The 20,125-nt window shown below is 41.6% G+C and overlaps 1 protein-coding gene across 1 annotated transcript; it reads right to left on the bottom strand.

Annotated features, from left to right (window-relative positions):
* Nucleotides 1-507: 507 nt before the first annotated feature.
* Nucleotides 508-14,535, bottom strand: LOC311252403 (G1/S-specific cyclin-D2-like). Its single transcript, XM_084345551.1, has 5 exons — nucleotides 14,141-14,535; nucleotides 13,033-13,248; nucleotides 9,538-9,697; nucleotides 6,474-6,622; nucleotides 508-3,371 (listed from the first exon to the last, which is right to left on the bottom strand). Exons 1-5 carry the CDS (start codon nucleotides 14,333-14,335, stop codon nucleotides 3,207-3,209), a joined length of 885 nt encoding a protein of 294 aa, XP_084201677.1. The 5' UTR covers nucleotides 14,336-14,535; the 3' UTR covers nucleotides 508-3,206.
* Nucleotides 14,536-20,125: the final 5,590 nt, after the last annotated feature.

Raw genomic sequence — 20,125 nt, 5'->3', positions numbered from 1 at the left:
ATGTTTTGTCACTTTTATTAAAACATGTCTGGAAAATTTTTTTTTAATTTAAACTAATTTCACAATTGAAATGACAAACTCAAATTCAATTCTAATTATACAAATATCAGAAAAAGCCAAGGAATTCATTTAAAACTTACAAAATGTTTTTAATCCCAACATATTATTAAATCATATTCTTTATTCTACTATTCTATCGTTATTGCAATGCTACCATGAACTTTATATGCATGTTTTTTAAATTTTATTTATTGCTTATATTTCTTCAAAAAGTTATAATTTATACATATATTCATAACAGTTAGAAACTAAAATGAAAAATTACTCTAGGTTTTTGAGATCCTTGTATACTGATTATATAGGAAGAGCTCTTCAATCACTTGTCCATGTTTTCAGTGGTTCTGTCGCCCTCTGCTGGCAACAGAAAGGTAAAGATCTCACAAAAGGCTCAGTCCATCTCGCAACACTTCTGCAGAGAGTCAGAGGAAGACAAATAAACCAGTCACATGATTTCAGCCAATTTATTGAGGAGAAATTGAGGTACACTGTGTGGTTGCACATGGGGGCAGTGGGAGAGGAGTTTTGAATCACAACCACACTAAACGACGATAAAACATTTCTCGTGGTTTAAACTTCGACTGATGGGTACCTCAAAAACAAACCAAATATCCACATTGATCCAATGAACTGATCGAAACATGCCAATGAAACTCCAAGTAGGAAAAAAATATTTTTTTTGTCTTTCCGATACATGTATAACATACGGCATAGGCTGTGTTTTTAACTTAGATATATGAAATAACCTATTTTAAAGTATAGGCACTTATAACTGCTCAGTGGAAGACATTTCTTGATTTAAAACAGAAGAGGCACCGTTCTTCTTCTCATCCAGACAGAAAAAAAAAAGTGAAACCCGTCCAACAAATTCAGAGTGAAAGTGTGATGTGAAGTTTGATGAGGTAATGCGAGATGCGCTCTCGCTCTATCCATCCAAATTAACCTGAGGTACACAAACATTACAAAGGAAGCAGCAAGAATACGATAGGATATAAAGATACAAATGAAACAATAAAAGAGTAAAATATGCTAAATCAAAAAAAGAACAAACAAGTACTTCCAGTCCCGCACCTAACTGTGTTACGTTCCCTCCAGTACACATACAGAGAAGCAAAGAAGACTTGTTACATATACAACATTTCATAATATAGCAGCACACAAGTGAATCACATAAGGCATCTTTGTGTAAGACTGGAAAAGAAAAAAGCTTCATAGCAGCAAGAGAATGATGTGTATAATCTAGTTTCTCACTTTGGAATTATCTCTCAAATTATACACAAAACATTTGAAAGCACAAACTTTTTTTTCTGTTTAAAGCATTTTTTTGAAATAGCATTTGGCTTTTTTTGCACAACAGAACATGCATGAATACAATTTAGAAACTACATTTCTTGTTCTAAAATGTAATGAGGATTTTCAAGCATTTCTGCTCATGGAGAAATTGGTTATATACAGTTAAACTTTCCCGCCATGTAAACCCCCCTACCTACCTATGGAGAAAACTCACAAGACCGTTTTAAAAACTTCAGTTCAGAAAGCAGTTTACATTAAAAAAAAAAAAAAAAAAAAAGCAAAAACAAGAATATAGGACACAGTATGTGTGTAACTCTTTGAAAGAACTATTGGAAGGTTTTGGCTATGAATGAACAAAAATTCAAGTAAGGTTAAATAATAGACTGAATCAAAAACAAAAAAAAAAAAGTCTACAAGTGACTTGGCTTTCCTTAGTTTATATTCTATTACACTAGAACACCGATTATCCTACGTCTAGTCACCTGTCGGGGCGTAGCTTTCAAGACAACGTGCGTTACCCCGTGGGAATCCAGCCCAGAAAAAAAAAAAATCAAATAACTTAAAGAAAAAAACAAAAAAAAGACCCTAACAACCCACTGAACTCTCCGCAACCACCATCCCCTTACCATGCTTAAGGAGTGTGTTTTTAAAAGTGCATCAATATGGTTCCAAGTCGCCCGCTCTCTAATAAAAATGGTAAAAATTGATAAACAGGAGAAACTGCAGCACAACCGAACTGTCACGAGGGATTCTTCGTCCTCCTGTGCAGAAACATTTTATAGCTTAAGTTAAACTTCCTCACTGTTTCGCTATCGTTCGTCGATCCAGACTCTTCTAGTATTTCCCCGCTTTTTCACATGCGTCTCTTTTCCAACAAAAACCTCGCACGAAGCCCCTCGACTTTCATTCCTCTCCTACCTGGTAAAAACGTGCCAAATCTCCTTTTCCTCCGGTAACGTGACTTGCAACCCGAACACTCTTAACCGCTCTCTTACATGTAGAGCAGGAACAGAACAATAATAATGTAGCCTCGCTGAAATATAATACATGTACATATCGTCCTATTAACATACTGTACTGGTCTGTGGACTTAGCAGTGAAATCAAGACCGTAGTAACTGACCTAACCTTAGCCGCTGCTGCAGACCTCAAAGCCCCTCATGTCCGTCCGCTGTGAGCAGGCCCAGCCCACTCCTGGCCACCACTTTTCAGCATAAATACTAAGCAGTGCTACAGGTGCACAGTATGCTAGATAGAGAGAGGGAGCAGCTAGCTACAGTAGCGCCCCTCTGGCTGGATTATCACCTGGGTTTAAATGCCATGTACTGTATTATCAGCATTTCAAAATCACTACTAGAGGAATTTTCCTGCACGAACGAATGCGGAAATCCCAGATAAAAACTGTGAATTGATAACTGCTCGCTAAAGTTGATAAAAGAGTAATATAAGTAAATGTTAACTAAATATACATTTATCTATTTTTGCTAGGTTGTATCAAAAGAAATAACTATATTTTATATAATTATGCTGTTTTGCTTTTTCAAGTATGAAAATATATTCAGGTTTCCATTCTGCGAAACCTAAGGCACTATCAAGTTTTCAAGAATTTACCATTTTTTAAATAGCTTGTTTGATTACATGTGGCCCGTACAGAAGGTGAGCGTACACCCTAACCGGGTATGAATGGGGCAAAACAAAAGAGAAAAACTAGGAATTTCTTATACTAAAAGTTCATAGATTGTCACACCATCACTCGTGTGGTGACTCGACGTAGATACAGGCAGCTCACGGCCCCTCGCTCTCGTTAGTTCATTGGTAGACAGTCATGAGCTGTGTGAGTCGGGCGGTGGTGGGAGTTCATAAGTTGACGTCCCGTACATCTGTGGGGGTGCTGGACTGGTCCTGCTGCTCCCTCGCCTTGTTGCCTGCGCTGACCCCGGTCTCCTGCCGGTACTGCTGGCCCTGCTGCAGGCTGGCGGCCAGCACACGCTCTATTTGCTCTTGGCACGCCCTCAAACAATCCTGGAACAAAAGAGTCGGACGTTGTTAGGAATACACACACACACCTCAGTCACACCTTTGTTAGTGTTTGAATGCTTTAAGACAGGCGAGCTATTTACGCACCATTGAAGCGACAGTCAACGGTTAACTTTTGCATCATGATTGTCTGTCCTTGCTCGGTGATGGGATGTGAAGTACGTTTAATCAACTACTGTACTTGTACTTGTACTTGAGTACAACTTTGAGGTATTTGTACTTTACTTGGGTATTTCCATCTTCCGCTTCGCTACATTTAGTTGATAACTTTACTTTCTAGTTTGCATGACATGCTGAAGATCGGATCTGACAAGAAGACTGATAATTGACCCAAAGTAACCAAAAGTCAGACTTGATTTAAAGATATCATACATTGAAATATTACTTTGGTAAAAGTGAACATCACCCATATTAATACTACTTGAGATAAGTCTTTAAGTATCTGATATTAAATGTGCTTAAGTATGAAAAGTACAAAGTAAAAGTAGTTTGTACATAGATTTACAGGTATGTTTATATTGTATACTATGGATCGATTATTAAACTTGAGTAATTAAACTATAATAGTCTATTTACATTCAAGTTGTGTGCATGCCAGAGTGAAAATACTAATATTTTTAGTATTTTTAATGGTCTACAAGACAGACGTAAATGAGATATCATGTGAAACGACACATCACTGCGGCTGGTTTTCTCAGCTCGTCTCTACACAGGCACAAATGAAGTAATATTACTATAAATCAAACACGCCGATCAATATGCAGACACTAGCGTGCAAAAATCAGCCATTTTTTGGCACATCTGATGTGTACGTTGTTTAACAGCTTTGGTCACATGCGTGGCATACCAGCAGGGAATTATGTGTTTTGAGGTAGGTGGTCCCGTCTGCATCATGACCAGAACAATGGGTACCAGCACACTCCGATACCAACAACGTGGTGCAGTGAGCTAACATGGTGGGCACAGGAGTCGGGTCTGACACGAGACCTGTGCATGTCTGAGATATGAACCCAGGGGGGGAATGTGTAGGGGGACAAGGCTCCTAAAAAAGCTCTGCGGTCTATCAGGGGACAGATAAGCAGATCTGAAGCTCTGGACTCCCCTCCTCCGCCACCCCTTGGGTTTACAGCACGGTCAGTCCCATGTGGAGGTCTAAAGGAAATGGCTTTGACCTACTGAACCCTGACCCTCTGAGTTTGGGTGTAAAACAGAATATAGGACAGTGGGACCGGATGTTTTTGGACGACTTCTCTTGTGAAAGGCGATCCTCTCTCTCTCTCTCGGTCTCCGTCTCTCTGCAGGTCTGTGTGGAAAATGTGGGAGGTCTGCCTCGCTGAGCCGACTGCAGGACTCTTAAAAGAATGAACCGAGGCTCGCAAAGAGGCCAACAACATTCCTTTGAAATGTACGGATAATTGGAACCCGATGGGCTGCAGTCGGAGCGCCTGTTGTGACGGCTGGGTTGCGGGGCCCTCGTCGCCGTGGCAACGTGACCACAAGCTAAAGAGGCAACCGTGTTGTTCCTGTGGCCCATTGGCTGTGGCCTTTTTGTATTTCTAGGCATCTGAACTGGTCCTCTGGAGTAACAATGACTCATTGTGACAATAAAAAGCCCACACTGGAATAAATCTGGTATAAGTAGTATTTTTTTAACTGAGTTTAAGTGATGTCAAATTGTGCATAATTGTTTGTTTTTGTCTGCCGTGACTTGTCTGATCTATTATATTTCATGAGTTATTCACATTTAATTTCAGCTTGCCATAGAAATCCATTGTTTTTATATCTCAGCCAGGGTTTACAGAACAAAACGCTCAGTATTACACTGACAGACTGCACATAATTTCATCAAGATGACATTTACAGTCACCAATATAATACAAGAAGTCTTTTGAGGCCCATTTTCTCCCATTGAATATAATCGGTAACCTGTATACAGTACAAACTTCACTGATATGTCAAAATGCTCAACTGTCTATAATCTTAGTATGATGACATTTGCAGTTTAAGAATTGTTTCGAGGTTACATTCTTAATACGTTAAAGTCAATGCAGAGCCATTCACACCCGATGAACGTATACCAAAGCAACCGTATACAATAGAAAGTCAATTTTGATATTAAAATGCTTATTGTTGCACACTGATAAACTGTACATGAACTTTTAATGTCTCAAATTATGCACAGATGTTTATGGAGGCCCATTCACTCCCATTGACTTTACAACTCGACACCTGCATACAGTACAAAATCCACTGATATTTCAAAAATGCTCAGTACCACCCACTGATCAACTGGATATAATCTAAATATAATCATATTTATACTTCATGGATTGTTTATGATTATGATGGTATGTGCAGTTTACATTCCCATTGTATTTATCATTTGGCCCTTGTACATAGTACACACTCCAGTGATATTTCAAAATGCTCTGTAGAGTTCATCAATCAACTGCACATAATCACAATAAGATAAAATGTATATTTTTGAGTTTGAGTTATATGTAGTGATGCATTCAATCCTAACGTTTAAGTATTTTAGAGCTCCATTCAGTCCCACTGAATACAGCATTCAGGCAATACATTAAAGCCGATGGGTTCTCACATGCTAATAAAGTCATCAGAAAGTGTCGGTCTGCAGGTTTTTCTGACAGCTTGAATAACTTTCTCTTGCTTCATTGGCCTTTGCTCTGGAAAAGACTCTCCTCGACTTCATTACGAACATATTCCTCCACCAGGAGGGGCACACAGCTAAGGGGGGGAGCCATGCAAAGAAATTGCATGTGTCCTACCACAAGAATGTGGGCTCTGAGTTTTAAGAAGACATTCCCTCTGCCGCTGCTCTTTATAGCAGCAGTCTGGCTCCACAGCCAAGAGCCAAAAGCTCGCTCTCCCTCACTCTCTCCATGAAAAGTAAATAGCTTCAATCTGCCACTACTGAAGTCATCACTGTTGTTTACTAAAGGGCCTTTTATGCTGCTGTCGTGAGATGTTGCAATGATTATTATTAACAATGCATTGTTGTGTAGCACTAAAACTATTGAGTAATTACTTCTGGCAGGTCTAAATTTCCCTCACTGTTGTACTCACCACCTCTGTGTTGGTGATTTTGGCCAGCAGGTCTGTCAGGTTGTCTCGACTCAGCCTCTGGTCAGTGTGGTCCAGCTGCAGGCCGCAGACAGCGGCTCCCATGCTGCCAGTGGCGATCATGGAAGGGGGGTTCATGGCAAGGCGGTCATCTGGTGAAGAGGAGTATTAAATGTACAATTAGTCAAGCAGCAGCTTTAGGCAATAATGGCAGACGGGAAACGCATTTGTGGCTGTGACACTAAAATCAGCCCAGAGGAAGTATAAGAGGTGCAAACACCTGAATCCTCTCCAACACGCAACGCTCCACCACAGCTGAATCTTACTTTCCCACAGTCTGAATTTCAACAGACAGAGCAGCGTGGTGTAACCTGTGTGGTTTCCTTCATAGAAACTTCAGCTCTGATTAGAAAAGCAGAGTAGGAATCCTCCTACTCGCTGCGCAATGAGTTCCAGCAGGAACGACTCCCTCCGGTACATATCCAAGTCTAAAGGCTTAAGTGACAACAGGCCTGGATGGAGGAGGCGGAAGAGGAGGCAGCCATGGAGAGTACACCTCTGCAAGTATTGCTGCTTTTGAACAGCTCATGATGTGGCTGTGAGTTTAACCTTCCTCCAGCTCTCGACTTGATGGTTGTTTTCATTTTATGGAAAAACCCTGAAGCTGTAATCACAAAGTAGCTTATGTGAACGTTACGAGTCTTCTTAAATGGCTTTAAACGTTCCTGAGCCTTTTACAGAGACACTGAGAGAACTTCCGATAAGAGAAGGGGCGTGGTTGGCCCCATTCCAGTGACTGACATGTTTCATGAATGAACTTATTCAGTTTGTCTACAATGATCGGTGTCTGACAGGTGAGACGTCTGTGTCAACAAATGTGAAGTATTCATAAATACACAAGGGCATGTGGAACAAATAAAGACAGCTGGCTAGATAGCTAGATGGATAAATACTTGTGACTGCGATTTTTTCCCAGTTGATCGAACAAATCTATTAATTAATTTATATTTATTCATTTACAGCTGCTAGGGAGTATTTTATGTTGAATTAAGGGTCCCATGTGTAGGATTTAGTGGCATCTAGCAGTGAGGCTGCAGGCCGCAAACAACCGAACACCCCTCCCTGATGGTGGCCGCTAAAAATGCAGAAAAAAACAGGCGACTATACACTGATGAAAACATAATTCTGAGTATTATATTATATTTATTTATGCCCCTGGATCCTACGCACACAATTCAGTGAAGACGATAATAATAAGCGCTACAAACTACATCGAATCATCTCCAGTGTTTAGCTTCGTGAGAACTGCTTTTTCATGTTTTGCACACCATCAAAACACGATTTAAAAAGTTAATTTACTGCGTCTCAAACACCGACACTTAGTCTTCACAGCGCTCTCATCAGTGCTGGAGAAATGTTTTGTTCTCGTTCTTGTTTAGGGGAGAAAAATGGCTTGTTTGCATCTCTTTAAATCAATCACATTCGTCTTGGGCCACGCTAAACCTAGGATGAAGTGCCCCTGCCTGCAAAATAGTGTTTTGCACATGAGGATGGCATTAAAACAGACAAAATAAATGATAACAGCTGCTAGCTTGGTTAGGTTTGTACCATTAGTGTCCAGGTTAGCGTCAGAGTAGCATGCCAATTTCAGCATATAGGTTGCTATCTTGTGGGTTTTTGCTGTTTTACAGAGGGACGGGGGTTTTGAAAACAACAAACTCAGCCTGTCAGAAGAAACTTAAGTGTTGGGACGTTCCCAACCCCTGGTGGTTTTTCCACTATTACAATACACAGGCTTCTTCCGGTCTCAGCACATGGATATGACCAACAGTAATCCTAAAAAGGCAGAGACTTGGCACACTTGTTAAGTGCTGTACAAGTCCAACCCAGCACATAGTCCTAGCCCAGTGCAAACCAGCCGTGGTGGCCTGATCGCTTTGATTAAACCCCGGGGAGCAGGCTGCCTCACTACGCCCATCTTCTCCTCCAGGGGCCAGCTGTCCATAGGAGGAGCTCCTCCATCATAAGAATAACATCTCAACTCCATATAAAACTCCAAACATTTACATTACAGCACAACCACAGCAGGCCTCTCTTTTTTCCCACTGCGGCTGCTTTGTGCTTGGTTATAACCAGCTGCTTATGAATAGCAGAGGCGACCACTGAACACACCCAATTATAAAAAAAAAAAAAAGGAAAAAAAAGTGTGACACTAAAATTGTGCTAAACGGGGCATGAAAGTCATTGAAGGAGCCTATGGTTCCAATAACTAACTCTAGTAAACAAGTGCTCATTGGCCGGATGTCACCACATTGACGTTTGGGAGGAATTTCACTGCAGTTAAATGTCCTTCTTTGTATTATTTCCATCATTGAATTAGTTAGAAGGAGGTAGCAGATGAAAGGCAGTCTTGTGACAGCGGAGTGCTGTACATCATGTGTATTAGGTGATCCTGCGGTAGTGTTTCTGTGCAGGATATGAAAATATTAGAGGGATTCCTAGTATAGGCAAAGGAATGCCATGAAAATTCACCTCGGGAGAGGCCTAAGGGGACATCTGAGTTTGTGCTTCTCCAGAGCCTCCAGTTTATTTTGGACATGAGGCCGGGGACGGGAGGAGGACGGAAGATCACTGCTGGATCGTTGCCCTTACTTTTAAAACCTGGAAGCTTCCCCGTCAACAAACAATACAGGGCGAGGAGAACAGGAGTTTAGCTGCACCTGAGTCATACAGCACATTGTGTGTCTGCTGAATGCAATCACTATCATCAACCGTGTGCGTGGCTTATCCAAACACTGATAGGCGTTTTCCCAGGAACTCAAGACACATTTGGAAATGACAACTTTAAGCAGCTTTTAGCAGCTGTGAAGAAAAGCCCAGGCTGTGCAGAGACTAGAAAGTGGATAAGGCAGCCAGAGGAGTATGCGGAAAGAAGAAAGAGGTCACAGATGACTCACGATGGGAGAATGTTTGTGTGTGTGGGAATATTCTGGTGGATGTGGGAATAACAAGGCAGCAAAGTGAGCGTGCAAACGAGTAAGAAGAGGGCACATGAAATGACACGCACCTGTGGCACAGAGGGCAATGAATGTCTGCGTGTGTTTGCGAACCATCGCCAGCTTGTCTTTGGGAAGGGGCAGCCTGCGTATAATGTGATCTATAAAATCATTTGGGATGACTGAGGCCATGTTCCACTTCAACTTCCCCAGCACGACCAGTTCCCAGTCCTAAAAGATAGAGAAAAAAAAGTGTCAGTCAGTTCAAATTCAGTTTCCTGGCAGAATCTACTTAGTCAGAGGGTTAAATGGCGTGCTGCCATGCCTCCATTGACCGTGAAAAAGATCACAGTCCGTCCCTATTCCCAGAGGAAATGGCTCTGTAAGAAGAGTAACATTTCTCCACTTTATCTCTCCTCGCTGTATCTTATTATCTGCATGCCTTTCTCATTCCTCGCATCCTTTGTATTCATATCGCCGGCATGTGACAAGCTTTGCCCTGCTTAGAGGCCCTGCCAATGAGACAGCTAGCCCCTTCCTTCCTGTCACAAGCCTCACACAGCTACAATGAGTTTGCACTCCACAGGCAGCAGCAGCAGCAGCAGCAGCAGCAGCACAGAGCTGACTCTTCATATAGTCATAAAAGGTGCACGCCTTTCATGATTTAATTTCCTGTGTGTTGCGTCAATCTTAACAATTCACCAATTCACCGATGGTTTAATGTTTTTCCTGTTTGGCTTTCAGTATTTTGAGTAAGGGAAGCAGCGAGGAAGTGAGGAGAATGGAGAAATCCACAAGAAATCAATGTTTAAAAGGTGTGTCTGCACACAAGAAAGCTATAACTGATGTAAAAATGTGTAAACACCTCTGACGAATCAAAATCACACAGGCCTTCCAAAAATCTAAGCACAAAATTTGGTAAGAAAATGAGCTATCTTTGTCATTACCAGAACCAATACAACTCTCCATGGAGACATTTTGTACTCGAGCAACAAAAACACCTTTTTAAGGTTTCTCAGATCTCCATTCGTCGTGCTATGCCAATTTAAGGATCAGATTCTCTTTAGACCTCATAACTAAACACAAGAGACTTGTGAACACACTGTGCTGCATTTCAAAACTAGGCACACAATCACAAATCTGTCCATAATAAAAGCTGCAGTGAAGCGTCAGAGCTGGTCTGTAAAGATTTGCAGCATTTCCTGTCATTTCTTGTCTTGGTTCCCCCATCAAGTCAGTCAGCCGTTGTCAATCAAGATGTCTGCCATATGCAGGACACTTACAGGCCATTATTTTCTGAATCATTTTGTTACCAGGTGGATGACTGCAGCACCATTACACGACTGAGTATAAGGTGCTTTTAAGTATCAAAACGCGCAATCCATAGAGAAGTGAGCCTTGAAACGAGGGGTCTGGACTTCCGTATGGTTGTGATGTCACAATTATTCAGTCACCAACCTCAGCCACGCACCCAGCATGTCCGCGGCAGAGCCTTCGAGTAGTGAGTCGCGACAAGGGAAGTTCAAAAATGCTGACTGTCATGTGATTCACGTAGACCTGAGATAGTTCCAGGAAGTTTTTGAACATGTGAATATATAAAGACGAACAGCGATTTTTTTGGTGTATTGCGCTGCTTGTATTCACGGCCAACTTCCAGAAACTATTGAGAGGCTCAACAATCCTCCATTGCTGTGAACAAATGGTCCATTGGAGTGAACAGAGACAACGTGACTCTCTCTACTCAAGGGCTCAGGACCAGGGTTTTAAAAACACCAGCAGAGCTGATGAGGAAACACAGCGGGCAGTGCCCGCTCAGGCCTGTAAGAGTTGACCAATCAGAGAAGAATGGGCTTTTTGGGAAGGGGGCCTTAAAGAGCCAGCAGCTAAAATGGGAGACTTCAGACAGAGGGTGAATAGAGGTGGTGCAGCAACAGACACTGGGAGAAAAATCATGTGTTTTTTGAGCATTAAAGCATTTTAAAGTTTTCTAGTCGACACCCAAAATACTTTAATTTGTACTTAAATGTAGCAAAAACAAGAACTCTGATGAATAAATGCTGACGCATTTATGGAGAAGATTCACCTGAAAAGCAAAATTTGTAAAACAAAACCACAACTCTGGCAGGGACAGGCCCCCCCGCCGCCACCAAACACCTATCTATTACCTAACATGCGAGCCATCATTTACATATAAGCAAGTTTCCTGTATAAAACCTTCCACACACGCCTGCATTCAACCTATTTAAGGTCGTGTGGAGATTGTTGACAGTGAGATGAGCAGGGCGGAGGTTTCACTGTCGGTGCGCTCACTTCCTGGACAGCTGCCCCGACACCCCTGCCTCCACCCTCTTCAACTTCTCTCTTCCAGCTGAAGGAGCCGCAGCCAGCAGAGTGTTCATTACAAGGAAGAGCTGCAGCATCTTTCCCCGGCTCTTGCTGCCTTCTCTGTGCATCCTGTCAGGATATCCAGGAATCTGGAGTCTTACGACAATATGGAGCATCAAATGGGACGAATGTCATTTCCCTCAACAGCTGCAGGCAACACGGGAGGATGTATAGAGAGCTCGTGGTGCTGTTTGGTTGAAATGAGAAGACGGTCGAACCACTAACTGTAAAATGGTCTTCAACTTAATTAATTAGTTGATTTATGGATGAGTCGATCGTCCAAGTAGTTTTTAAGCATTGGAATGGAGGATTTGTTGCTTTTATTCAGGGCTGCAACTGATGACTAATCTCTCAATCATTTTGTAGACAAAACTGTAAAAAAGTTATGTGTGTAAGCAGCTATTTTGCTTTATTATACAGGGGATCAACTACTCGATTCAGCTTTCACTTTTCCTCATCTTAGCACTGTGAACTGGATATCTCAGAATCATGGAAACTAAGCAAACTTTCTTCCGACGCGGACCTAATAACACGGCAGAAAGCTCCAGAACAAGGTTTTATGCAGGCCTTGAGTGACTGACTCAAACTGTTTGGGTTTTTGGACTGTTGGTTGAACAAAACAAGCGATCTGAAGATGTCAACTTTTGGCTTTTTGGACATTTTTCATCAAACATATGAACTGAGAAACTAAATTAATGTGAATGTGATGAAAATAATCATTAGTTGCAGCCGAAACATGCTCTCAAAAACAACAGCTTAACGTCTGTGCGTCGATTGCTCCACCCGGGCTTTAATTTTGTTTAAAAAGTTGGTCAGACCAAATTAAAAGTATTCCTGTAAAACCAATAAAGAGATATACTGTACTCCACTTGTTGAATACTCATATAATCGTGGAGAAATTCAAGAGTATCCTGGCTACTTTTTTTTTTTTAATCCTATACTGGATACTTCAAGATATCCAAGTTCTATACTGCATAAGTGGCACTAGATGGCATCACACGCCTCTCCGGCCCACATGGCTCCAAAGAAAGGATGTGCCTGTATTGTGCACAGCTCCACTTATAAGGAAAATGGGATACTTCCTGTGAAACCAATATAGCTATTAGCATTATAAAAGCATCCCAAAATGTGACTCTGCATGTTTACGCTCTCGTGAATGAATGGGGCTTTTGAGATCTTACCAGCAGTTCCCGTGGTGCGATGGAGTTGTCTGTGTACATGCAAAGTTTTTCTGCTGATAGCGGCCTGCAGTCCTTTAACTTGGAGGCCAGGAAAACGCACACGGCTCCCAGAAGCTGCAAATAACTCTTTCTCGTGGGCACCACCGCTAAAAATCTGTCCAAATAATTAATGGCTAAAGGGAAGACGTCTTCATTGCTGTGCTCCTCTTCACACACCTAAAAGTGAGACAGAAAAGGGAAAGAAAACACATATTAGATATACATATTTATGCAAAGAAAATGAAAAAAAAAAAAAAGTTATATATGTTTTAAAGCAGAAAAGCAGTTAAAAGATGGGGGTGGCTTGGCTGTGGTTTTCAAATACTGGTGTTGTCTTCAGGTTAAAAGGTTAAATCCCTAATTTTCATATCTCTTTTCTCAGTGAGAGCCTGTAAAGTCAGGGCAAGGCATAAACAAATTAGTTCATAGGAAGTCGTTCAGTTAAACGCGTCGCCATTCAACTCAACTCCTCTTCCTTGTTGGGGCTTGTCGTCTTTGAAAAATATTTTTAAAATAAACACATATCGCTTTGGGAGCTTTGAAACGTGTGCACAATGTGTAAAAGATGTGTTATAACAGTTTCCGACGGTAATGAAGAAGGATATCTCGCCAACAGGGAGTGTTTTTATCCACTAAAATGAAAGTGGCTTTGCAAGCACGTTGCCTCACCAGAGACAACGAGCTGAGTCGCTTTGGAAAATTAATATAAATTAGTATAAAGGAGAAATATCGGGTTTTCGATCACGTAAATTAAGATTAACCCCCCTACTGACGCGTGAGCTAGCTAGTTAGCACGAAACACCAACTTTTTAGCTTAAAACCAATGTAAATATCAAGCTAGGCTATTTCTTTTGAAGCTGAAACTTTCTTCGTGCTGGAATTTCCGACTCTCCCACGCCTTTTGGTGAGTCATTCTCATTCAATTGTCAAATAGGTCAACATCCATGATAACTGCCTCTTAGCTACAACACAGCTAAAATAAAAAAACTAGCGTGTAAACATGCATGAAAAACCTCATTAGCTAAAGCAGTTAGGTTAGCCCATCATCAATGCAGAAATGCCCACAAACCTCGTGCATCCAACCTGCAACCATTCGTCTCATATAAGGCTGAATATCCTTCTGGACCCGCTGGAAATATGAGCATTGAGGTAAAAACCTTTCCTCAACTGTTAATAAACTTTGCAACACTCTGTCATCATAGAGGATGTTTGGGTCAGGCTGGGCTCTCACGGCTATGTCCGACTCCAGGCAATAAAGCTCCATGACTCGGCCCCCTTCTCCCCCTCCTCTCCTGGCTTTTTTTTTTTTTTTCCTTTTCTTTCTTGGCTAAATAATAACTAAAATAAAAAATAAATATTGTCACAATGTTGTCGACTGCGGACAGGAGGAGGAGAAGTGCCCAGGATGAAGCATGAGGCTGAGACTGCTGGGTTTGCTCCAGTCGTGCTGCCTCTCAGTTTGCTTCTTCCTCTACGCTCCCTTGGTCGGCGTCAAAGCGGAGGCAGCGAAGAAGACGACATCCGGTTCCAGCTTTCAGAATAAGAGCCGCAGAGGGACAGAGCGTTCTCCTCTTGTGTGCTGCTTTTCTAGGAACTCTTTCCACGACTTCCGGTCTCGTTCTCCAGCCTTCACTGTATTAACAATAGAGGCAGACACGCGGACCATGACGTAGGCCCCATATGCTCCACAACTGGTTTAGACTATAAGTTACATTTGTGGTGCTTTTAGATGAAATATAGGATAAAAACAACAGTAATCTTCTGACAAGAATCAGGTTTATTGCCACGTAGGTTTTTGATATACAAGGAATTTTCTTCAGTGTTTTGGCACAGAAAGTAAGAGAAAAGAAAAAGAAAGGCAAGTACTATAAAAGTCAATAATCACAAATAGAAAATAGGAAAAAAATGACAATAAAAACATGAAAATGTTTGATGTAATTACATGTTTACATATCTTTAAGGCCTATATTACATATATGAGAACTTTTTGGGGGTAGAAATCAAAGGACACAGTTAGTTTGTGGATAATAACAATAATGTTAATCATCATAATCATAATAACAATAATCATCAGCACCAGCATTATCATGATTTATAGAAATATAAAACATTAAATCAACATTTACAACAACTAAAATATAAATTAGTTTTATTTCTTTTCAAAGTATCTATTGAGTATTGTTTTTTTTATTTCACAAACCAAAAAATAAAACACATAAAACATAAATCATATGAGATTTACATGTCAGCAACTGTCCAAAGTGTTTTCACTTTCTGTCTTGTTCATAAATAATCACTCAAATTAATTTCATTATTATGCTTTCTGTGATTACTTACTTCAATCTAACTTCATGTCATTTAAAAACTTAACAAACTTATAGTGTGCATTTTTATTTCATAATCCTTCAAGCTACTATTTTCTCATGCAAAGGTCTGTAGGATGTGATGAGGATGGATCGGTTCAGGGACATGTATATGGGCTGATAACTGAAAATGAAAAAACTGACTGTTTCACATTTCTACTGTAATTGAAATGTATCATCATTTTGTTCCAATAGAATAAAAAAATAGACAACTAATATTAGATCCAAACAAGGAAGAACAAAAAGCAGCATTATTAAAAAGTTGCATAATGTCGACAAAAATGCGAGGAAACTAATCAATTTAATCACATGCACTGATCAGAACATAATGAACATGAGATGCATTAAAACATGAATTGCGTCAGAAATGTCATAAATAATCTATGAAAGACACAAGTAGAAACTATGTAGCATACATGAAATACCAACCGATATCTACAGTTGGCTAATAATTCAGTCGACTTGCCATCAGCTGCAGAATATTGTTCAAGCCAGCAAATACTACGATTTGAAAATAAAGTAGATGTTAATTTACTTTTTGGGTGCCAGACAGAAGTCGTGTGCTATAAATGACAAAACGTATGTTTACTTATTGTACAATGTTTAATATTAACTTGGTTGAAGGCAATCTAAGAGTGAATATCAACAAGAAAACTGCTGTTTTGAAAACTGGAAAAAAGCCACATCACTAGGGAACAAATCACAGACAGTTTACATTATTAAATGCAGTTTATGGTACAAATCAGCTCTTTGCACCGTCTGCCATCAGGTCTGTGTATCTCCAACCCAGCTGGCCCGGCATATGTGAGGACAGTGCAGTAAATCAGGGACACAACCTCTTATTAATGCTCTACCTCAAAAAGCTAACAGGCTAACTGTGTTTAGCGTCCATGCATCCACATGAATGCATTTAGGCTAGTTATCTCCTGCTAGCTTAGCATTGAGGTTAATTGCTAGGCTACTCAGTTTGAATTTGATTGTGTCTCTAACTGAAAATGCAGCAGAAACATCTCAGTCAACTAACGTCTCCCGCTTAGCACTGGCTTCTTGTCATGTCTTTACAGCTGCAAATTTGCATTTTTCTGTTCAACATTAAAACCTGTTCCTCCTTGACCTTCCTGTCATTTTGAACAGCTGCAGAAGATAAATTAACTCACAAGACAAACTACACTTACTGTGGGTGACTATTTGAAGATGCCTGTCGTTGAATAGGTAACTTAAATTAACTTGAACAGCAACAATTTATCCGGGGGTTTGCTGGCTAACTAGCAGATGTATCCTAGCTTTTGTCACTTTCTTTAGCGTTGCTAGATGGGATGTTTTTCAACATTTTCATTAACTTCTCAGGGAGTAATGCACGGATCTTGATGGGAAAAAAATCTGGCCTATTTAGGAAGATCTGATGGGCTTAAATTGCGGTTGGATTAGTCTTGAATTAAAGGGCCTTGACGGAGATATGCGCTCTTCTGAGTGTCATTCTAGTTGTCACCATCTAACACTGTGTGATTACTTCAAGTAAGTGGCCTCTCTGAAACCACTGGTGTTTTTAATCAGGTCACAGTCCTGCCACATGAGCTGGGACACAGTGTGATGTTGCACACATCCTTATGGCGAAGGGTGTGGACGGCATGTTGATCCCATTCCAGGGAAAACTTTTCCGTAAAGGAAGTCCTTTGGCATTGGTGGCATGCCAAAGGATGAAAGTATAAGGATGGACATGTAAATCTGCAGAGAGTGCTTGTGGTGTCTCCAGGATGTCTACAAGTGTTTGTGAGTTTGTCCTTCTAAGACAGGATCTAATCTGCAAAAGGTAGGATTATAATAGAAGAGGAAGTCATGATTTTGCCAACTCCCTCTCACTTTTGATGTCTGAAGGCCGTTTCAGTCCTGTTTGTTTTCTCTGTGCAGCTGTAAGTGCTGAATTCCTTATCAAAGCCAACGGAGAAAAAAAAAAATCTTTTCGCACATCTAAATTTGCTGCTTCCGATCATGTGCGAGCATTAGAGGAAACCTTCAGTCGAGCTGAATGACAGGAGCTGAAGTGAACCACTTCTCACTGGAACAACTTCACAAACTTCCCCCTTTCACAGTCGCCACCAGAGAGCTGAATGAGATATGGAGTTTCATTGAGAGAAGAAAAAAAAAGAGCACTGTGGAGCTATTATGAGAGCAGACTGTGAAGTGAGAGTGGGAACTGTCTCTGAGGGAATGTCAAGGTTAGCTAGATTAGTTCTACTTCAAAGGAGGGGGTGTATGTTTGAGAGGATTCATCTTAGAATTGAGATTTCACGTCCCTTTGTTTGACAAATCCCTGGGTCACTGTTTTCGTCCAAAGGGGGGTCTCTCCGCAAGAGGCCAAAGAAGCCTACCATACCAGACAGTCAAAGCTTGACACTTGAGGGAAACAGAGGTGTTAGACAGATAAAGCAGCCTTACCCTGCTGCTTCTGTTAGCGCATGTGTCCTATGATAACACATGTCAGCCGCTATCACACACTCCGGGCTCCACAGAGGTAACAGAGAGCGCCCAAAGCCCTGGGAAAACGTGGAGGAGCGTGAAATCACCTTGATCCAAAGATTCCTGCTGCATACCAGTCCACTGAACCCACCAGAGCACAGGGGCCCGGAGATGGGCAGACCGCCACAGATCAAGAGAACGAGACAAAGACAAGAGAAAGAGAGAAGAGGTGGAGGGTGATAGTCAAGATGTTTAATCCCAGAGATCGGTTTGGAGCTTAACATCATCTTATGTATTTCCTGTGCAAGATCAAGTAAGTCGCTCCATGAGGGAGGCCTCTCTCTCGGATATAAACACAGGATTTACTTCAACATGCCAGTTTCGGGGCCAAGCTTGATTACAGGTTGCCCATGTGCTGTGAGTCAATCTGGCTGTTTGGGTTTACTGACAGTAGAGAAGAGGATGCTATGGCTGGAATGCTGTGGTGTGAACAGTGGTGAACACTCCTCCCAGCGCTGAGTGATAGCCGCTGTAGCTCAGGCAGCAGAGCAGATAAAGTGGCTTCTGTCTGTCACATGGTTGCATACTATATGCTTTCACATCAACTGATTACACCCTGCTGGAAGTGGACTAAACACCCGTTCCAAAACATGAATAGTAGGCGACATACATGTTCATGGCTAGTCGCATGTTCTTGCCCTTTCACATGCTATTCTGGTCAGGCTATCAGCAAGCGTGGAGCGCGCCGCTATCGCCGGCGTCACACATCAAAGCCGTCCTGTCAGTGCCACTCGTCGCAAAGTGGTTGGGGGGCAAAGGTGGGAAAGTAGGTGCTTTCCAGGAGGAGTTCAGCAAATCATGTGCAGGATCTGAGAAATGACTGTTTGGATGGTGTGGTTTTCTCTCCCCAGCATCTCATAATTATATTTTTTGTATGTGTAAATCCCACTTCCTTAGTGCTTGAGTAACTCCCATCATCAGTCCCTTAAGATGTGATTGGAGGCCCTGTGGCGCAACCAGCTAATTTGCACTCAACTACGCAGCGAGATTAGAAAACAAATGGGAGCGACGTCAAATCAGCACAGGAAAAAGAGGGTGTTTTCCACACTGTGTCTTAGGAATGTTTTGGCTAAACTAAAAGCCATCATTCAAACTGAAAATGCCAACATTTGAGAAGACAATGACGGGACAGAGAGCAACATCCGGGCCTGGTCTTTAGTCGTCTGGGTCGTGAACACAAGAGGGTTTCTTTTCTACAGTTTGGGTCTCGGTCATTGCCGAATCTCCCCCCCCCCCCCTCCTCCATTAAGTCTGTATACAAGTCTGACGTCCGGCAGCTTGCATCCCTCACTCCTACCAGAGGCTCTGAGAACATTGCCCTATTCTCCACCACGCACTCAGGAGTAATAGCAGACAGAGGAGGGGAGAGGAAGAGGGTACGCTTTAAACAAAAGAGGATCTATAAGGTGCTAAAACGAGGCATTAAGGCTCGTACAGCAAAACGACCGGTGCTGCTGCTGCTGTAAAGACTCCTTCGACAGGATAGTTCACATTTTGAGAGATTCACATTCGAAGAGTTGGATGAGAAAGTCTTCACCACTCTCATGTCTGTCAGCTCGCAGCAGGTGAACTTAGGCCCTGTCCACACGTGCACAGGTATTTCTTAAAATGTGGCTTTTTTATGCCTCCATTATGCCATACAGACAGACAACAGTAACAGTAGTTTCTGTAACAAAGCAACCAACCAGAGTATAAAATCTGCTTCCTGTTCACACCGACACACACATGCTCAATGGTCAAGTGATGTGTTTCAGGTGTGCTAGTATGGACGGAGATTATTTCTGAAATGGTGCTAAAATGCTTGTCTGGATGGAGATCGTTTCTGTTTTGAAACCCTGTTTTCAAAATACCTGTTTTAGCCTTTTAACTAAGCTAAGCTAAGCTAGCCTCCTTCATGCTATGGGTTTATATTCAACAGAAGGACAAGAATATAGGTATTAATCTTCTAATCTGGCTGTAGAAGTACATTTCCAACTCCCGCAGCCAATGTGAGGGCCATCGCGAGTAAGAGTGGTGTCAAAAAACGCTGCCATGTTAACGGTTTGTATATCGCAATCCTGAGTCTTCTAGATTTCTTCTAAATAGACGACTATAGACGACCGCGACCTGGTGGTATGGAGAGTTAACCTCTCTCAGAACGTGTGAACTAGCTGGACGTCCGCTCTAGTCTATGC

The sequence above is a fragment of the Pagrus pagrus genome (assembly GCF_965226575.1).
Source record: "Pagrus pagrus genome assembly, chromosome: 23".
Lineage (NCBI taxonomy): Eukaryota > Metazoa > Chordata > Actinopteri > Spariformes > Sparidae > Pagrus > Pagrus pagrus.
The sequence above is the reverse complement of the archived record's forward strand: the minus strand, read 5'-3'. Positions and strand labels throughout refer to the sequence as shown.

Coding starts and splice junctions, on each gene's coding strand:
- LOC311252403 (XM_084345551.1), bottom strand. CDS start 14,335: ATGGAGCTTTATTGCCTGGAGTCGGACATAGCCGTGAGAGCCCAGCCT. Junction 9,698..13,032: donor TCGCACCACGGGAACTGCTG/GTAAGATCTCAA, acceptor TCTATCTTTTAG/GACTGGGAACTGGTCGTGCT. Junction 3,372..6,473: donor AAATCACCAACACAGAGGTG/GTGAGTACAACA, acceptor CTTTTGTTCCAG/GATTGTTTGAGGGCGTGCCA.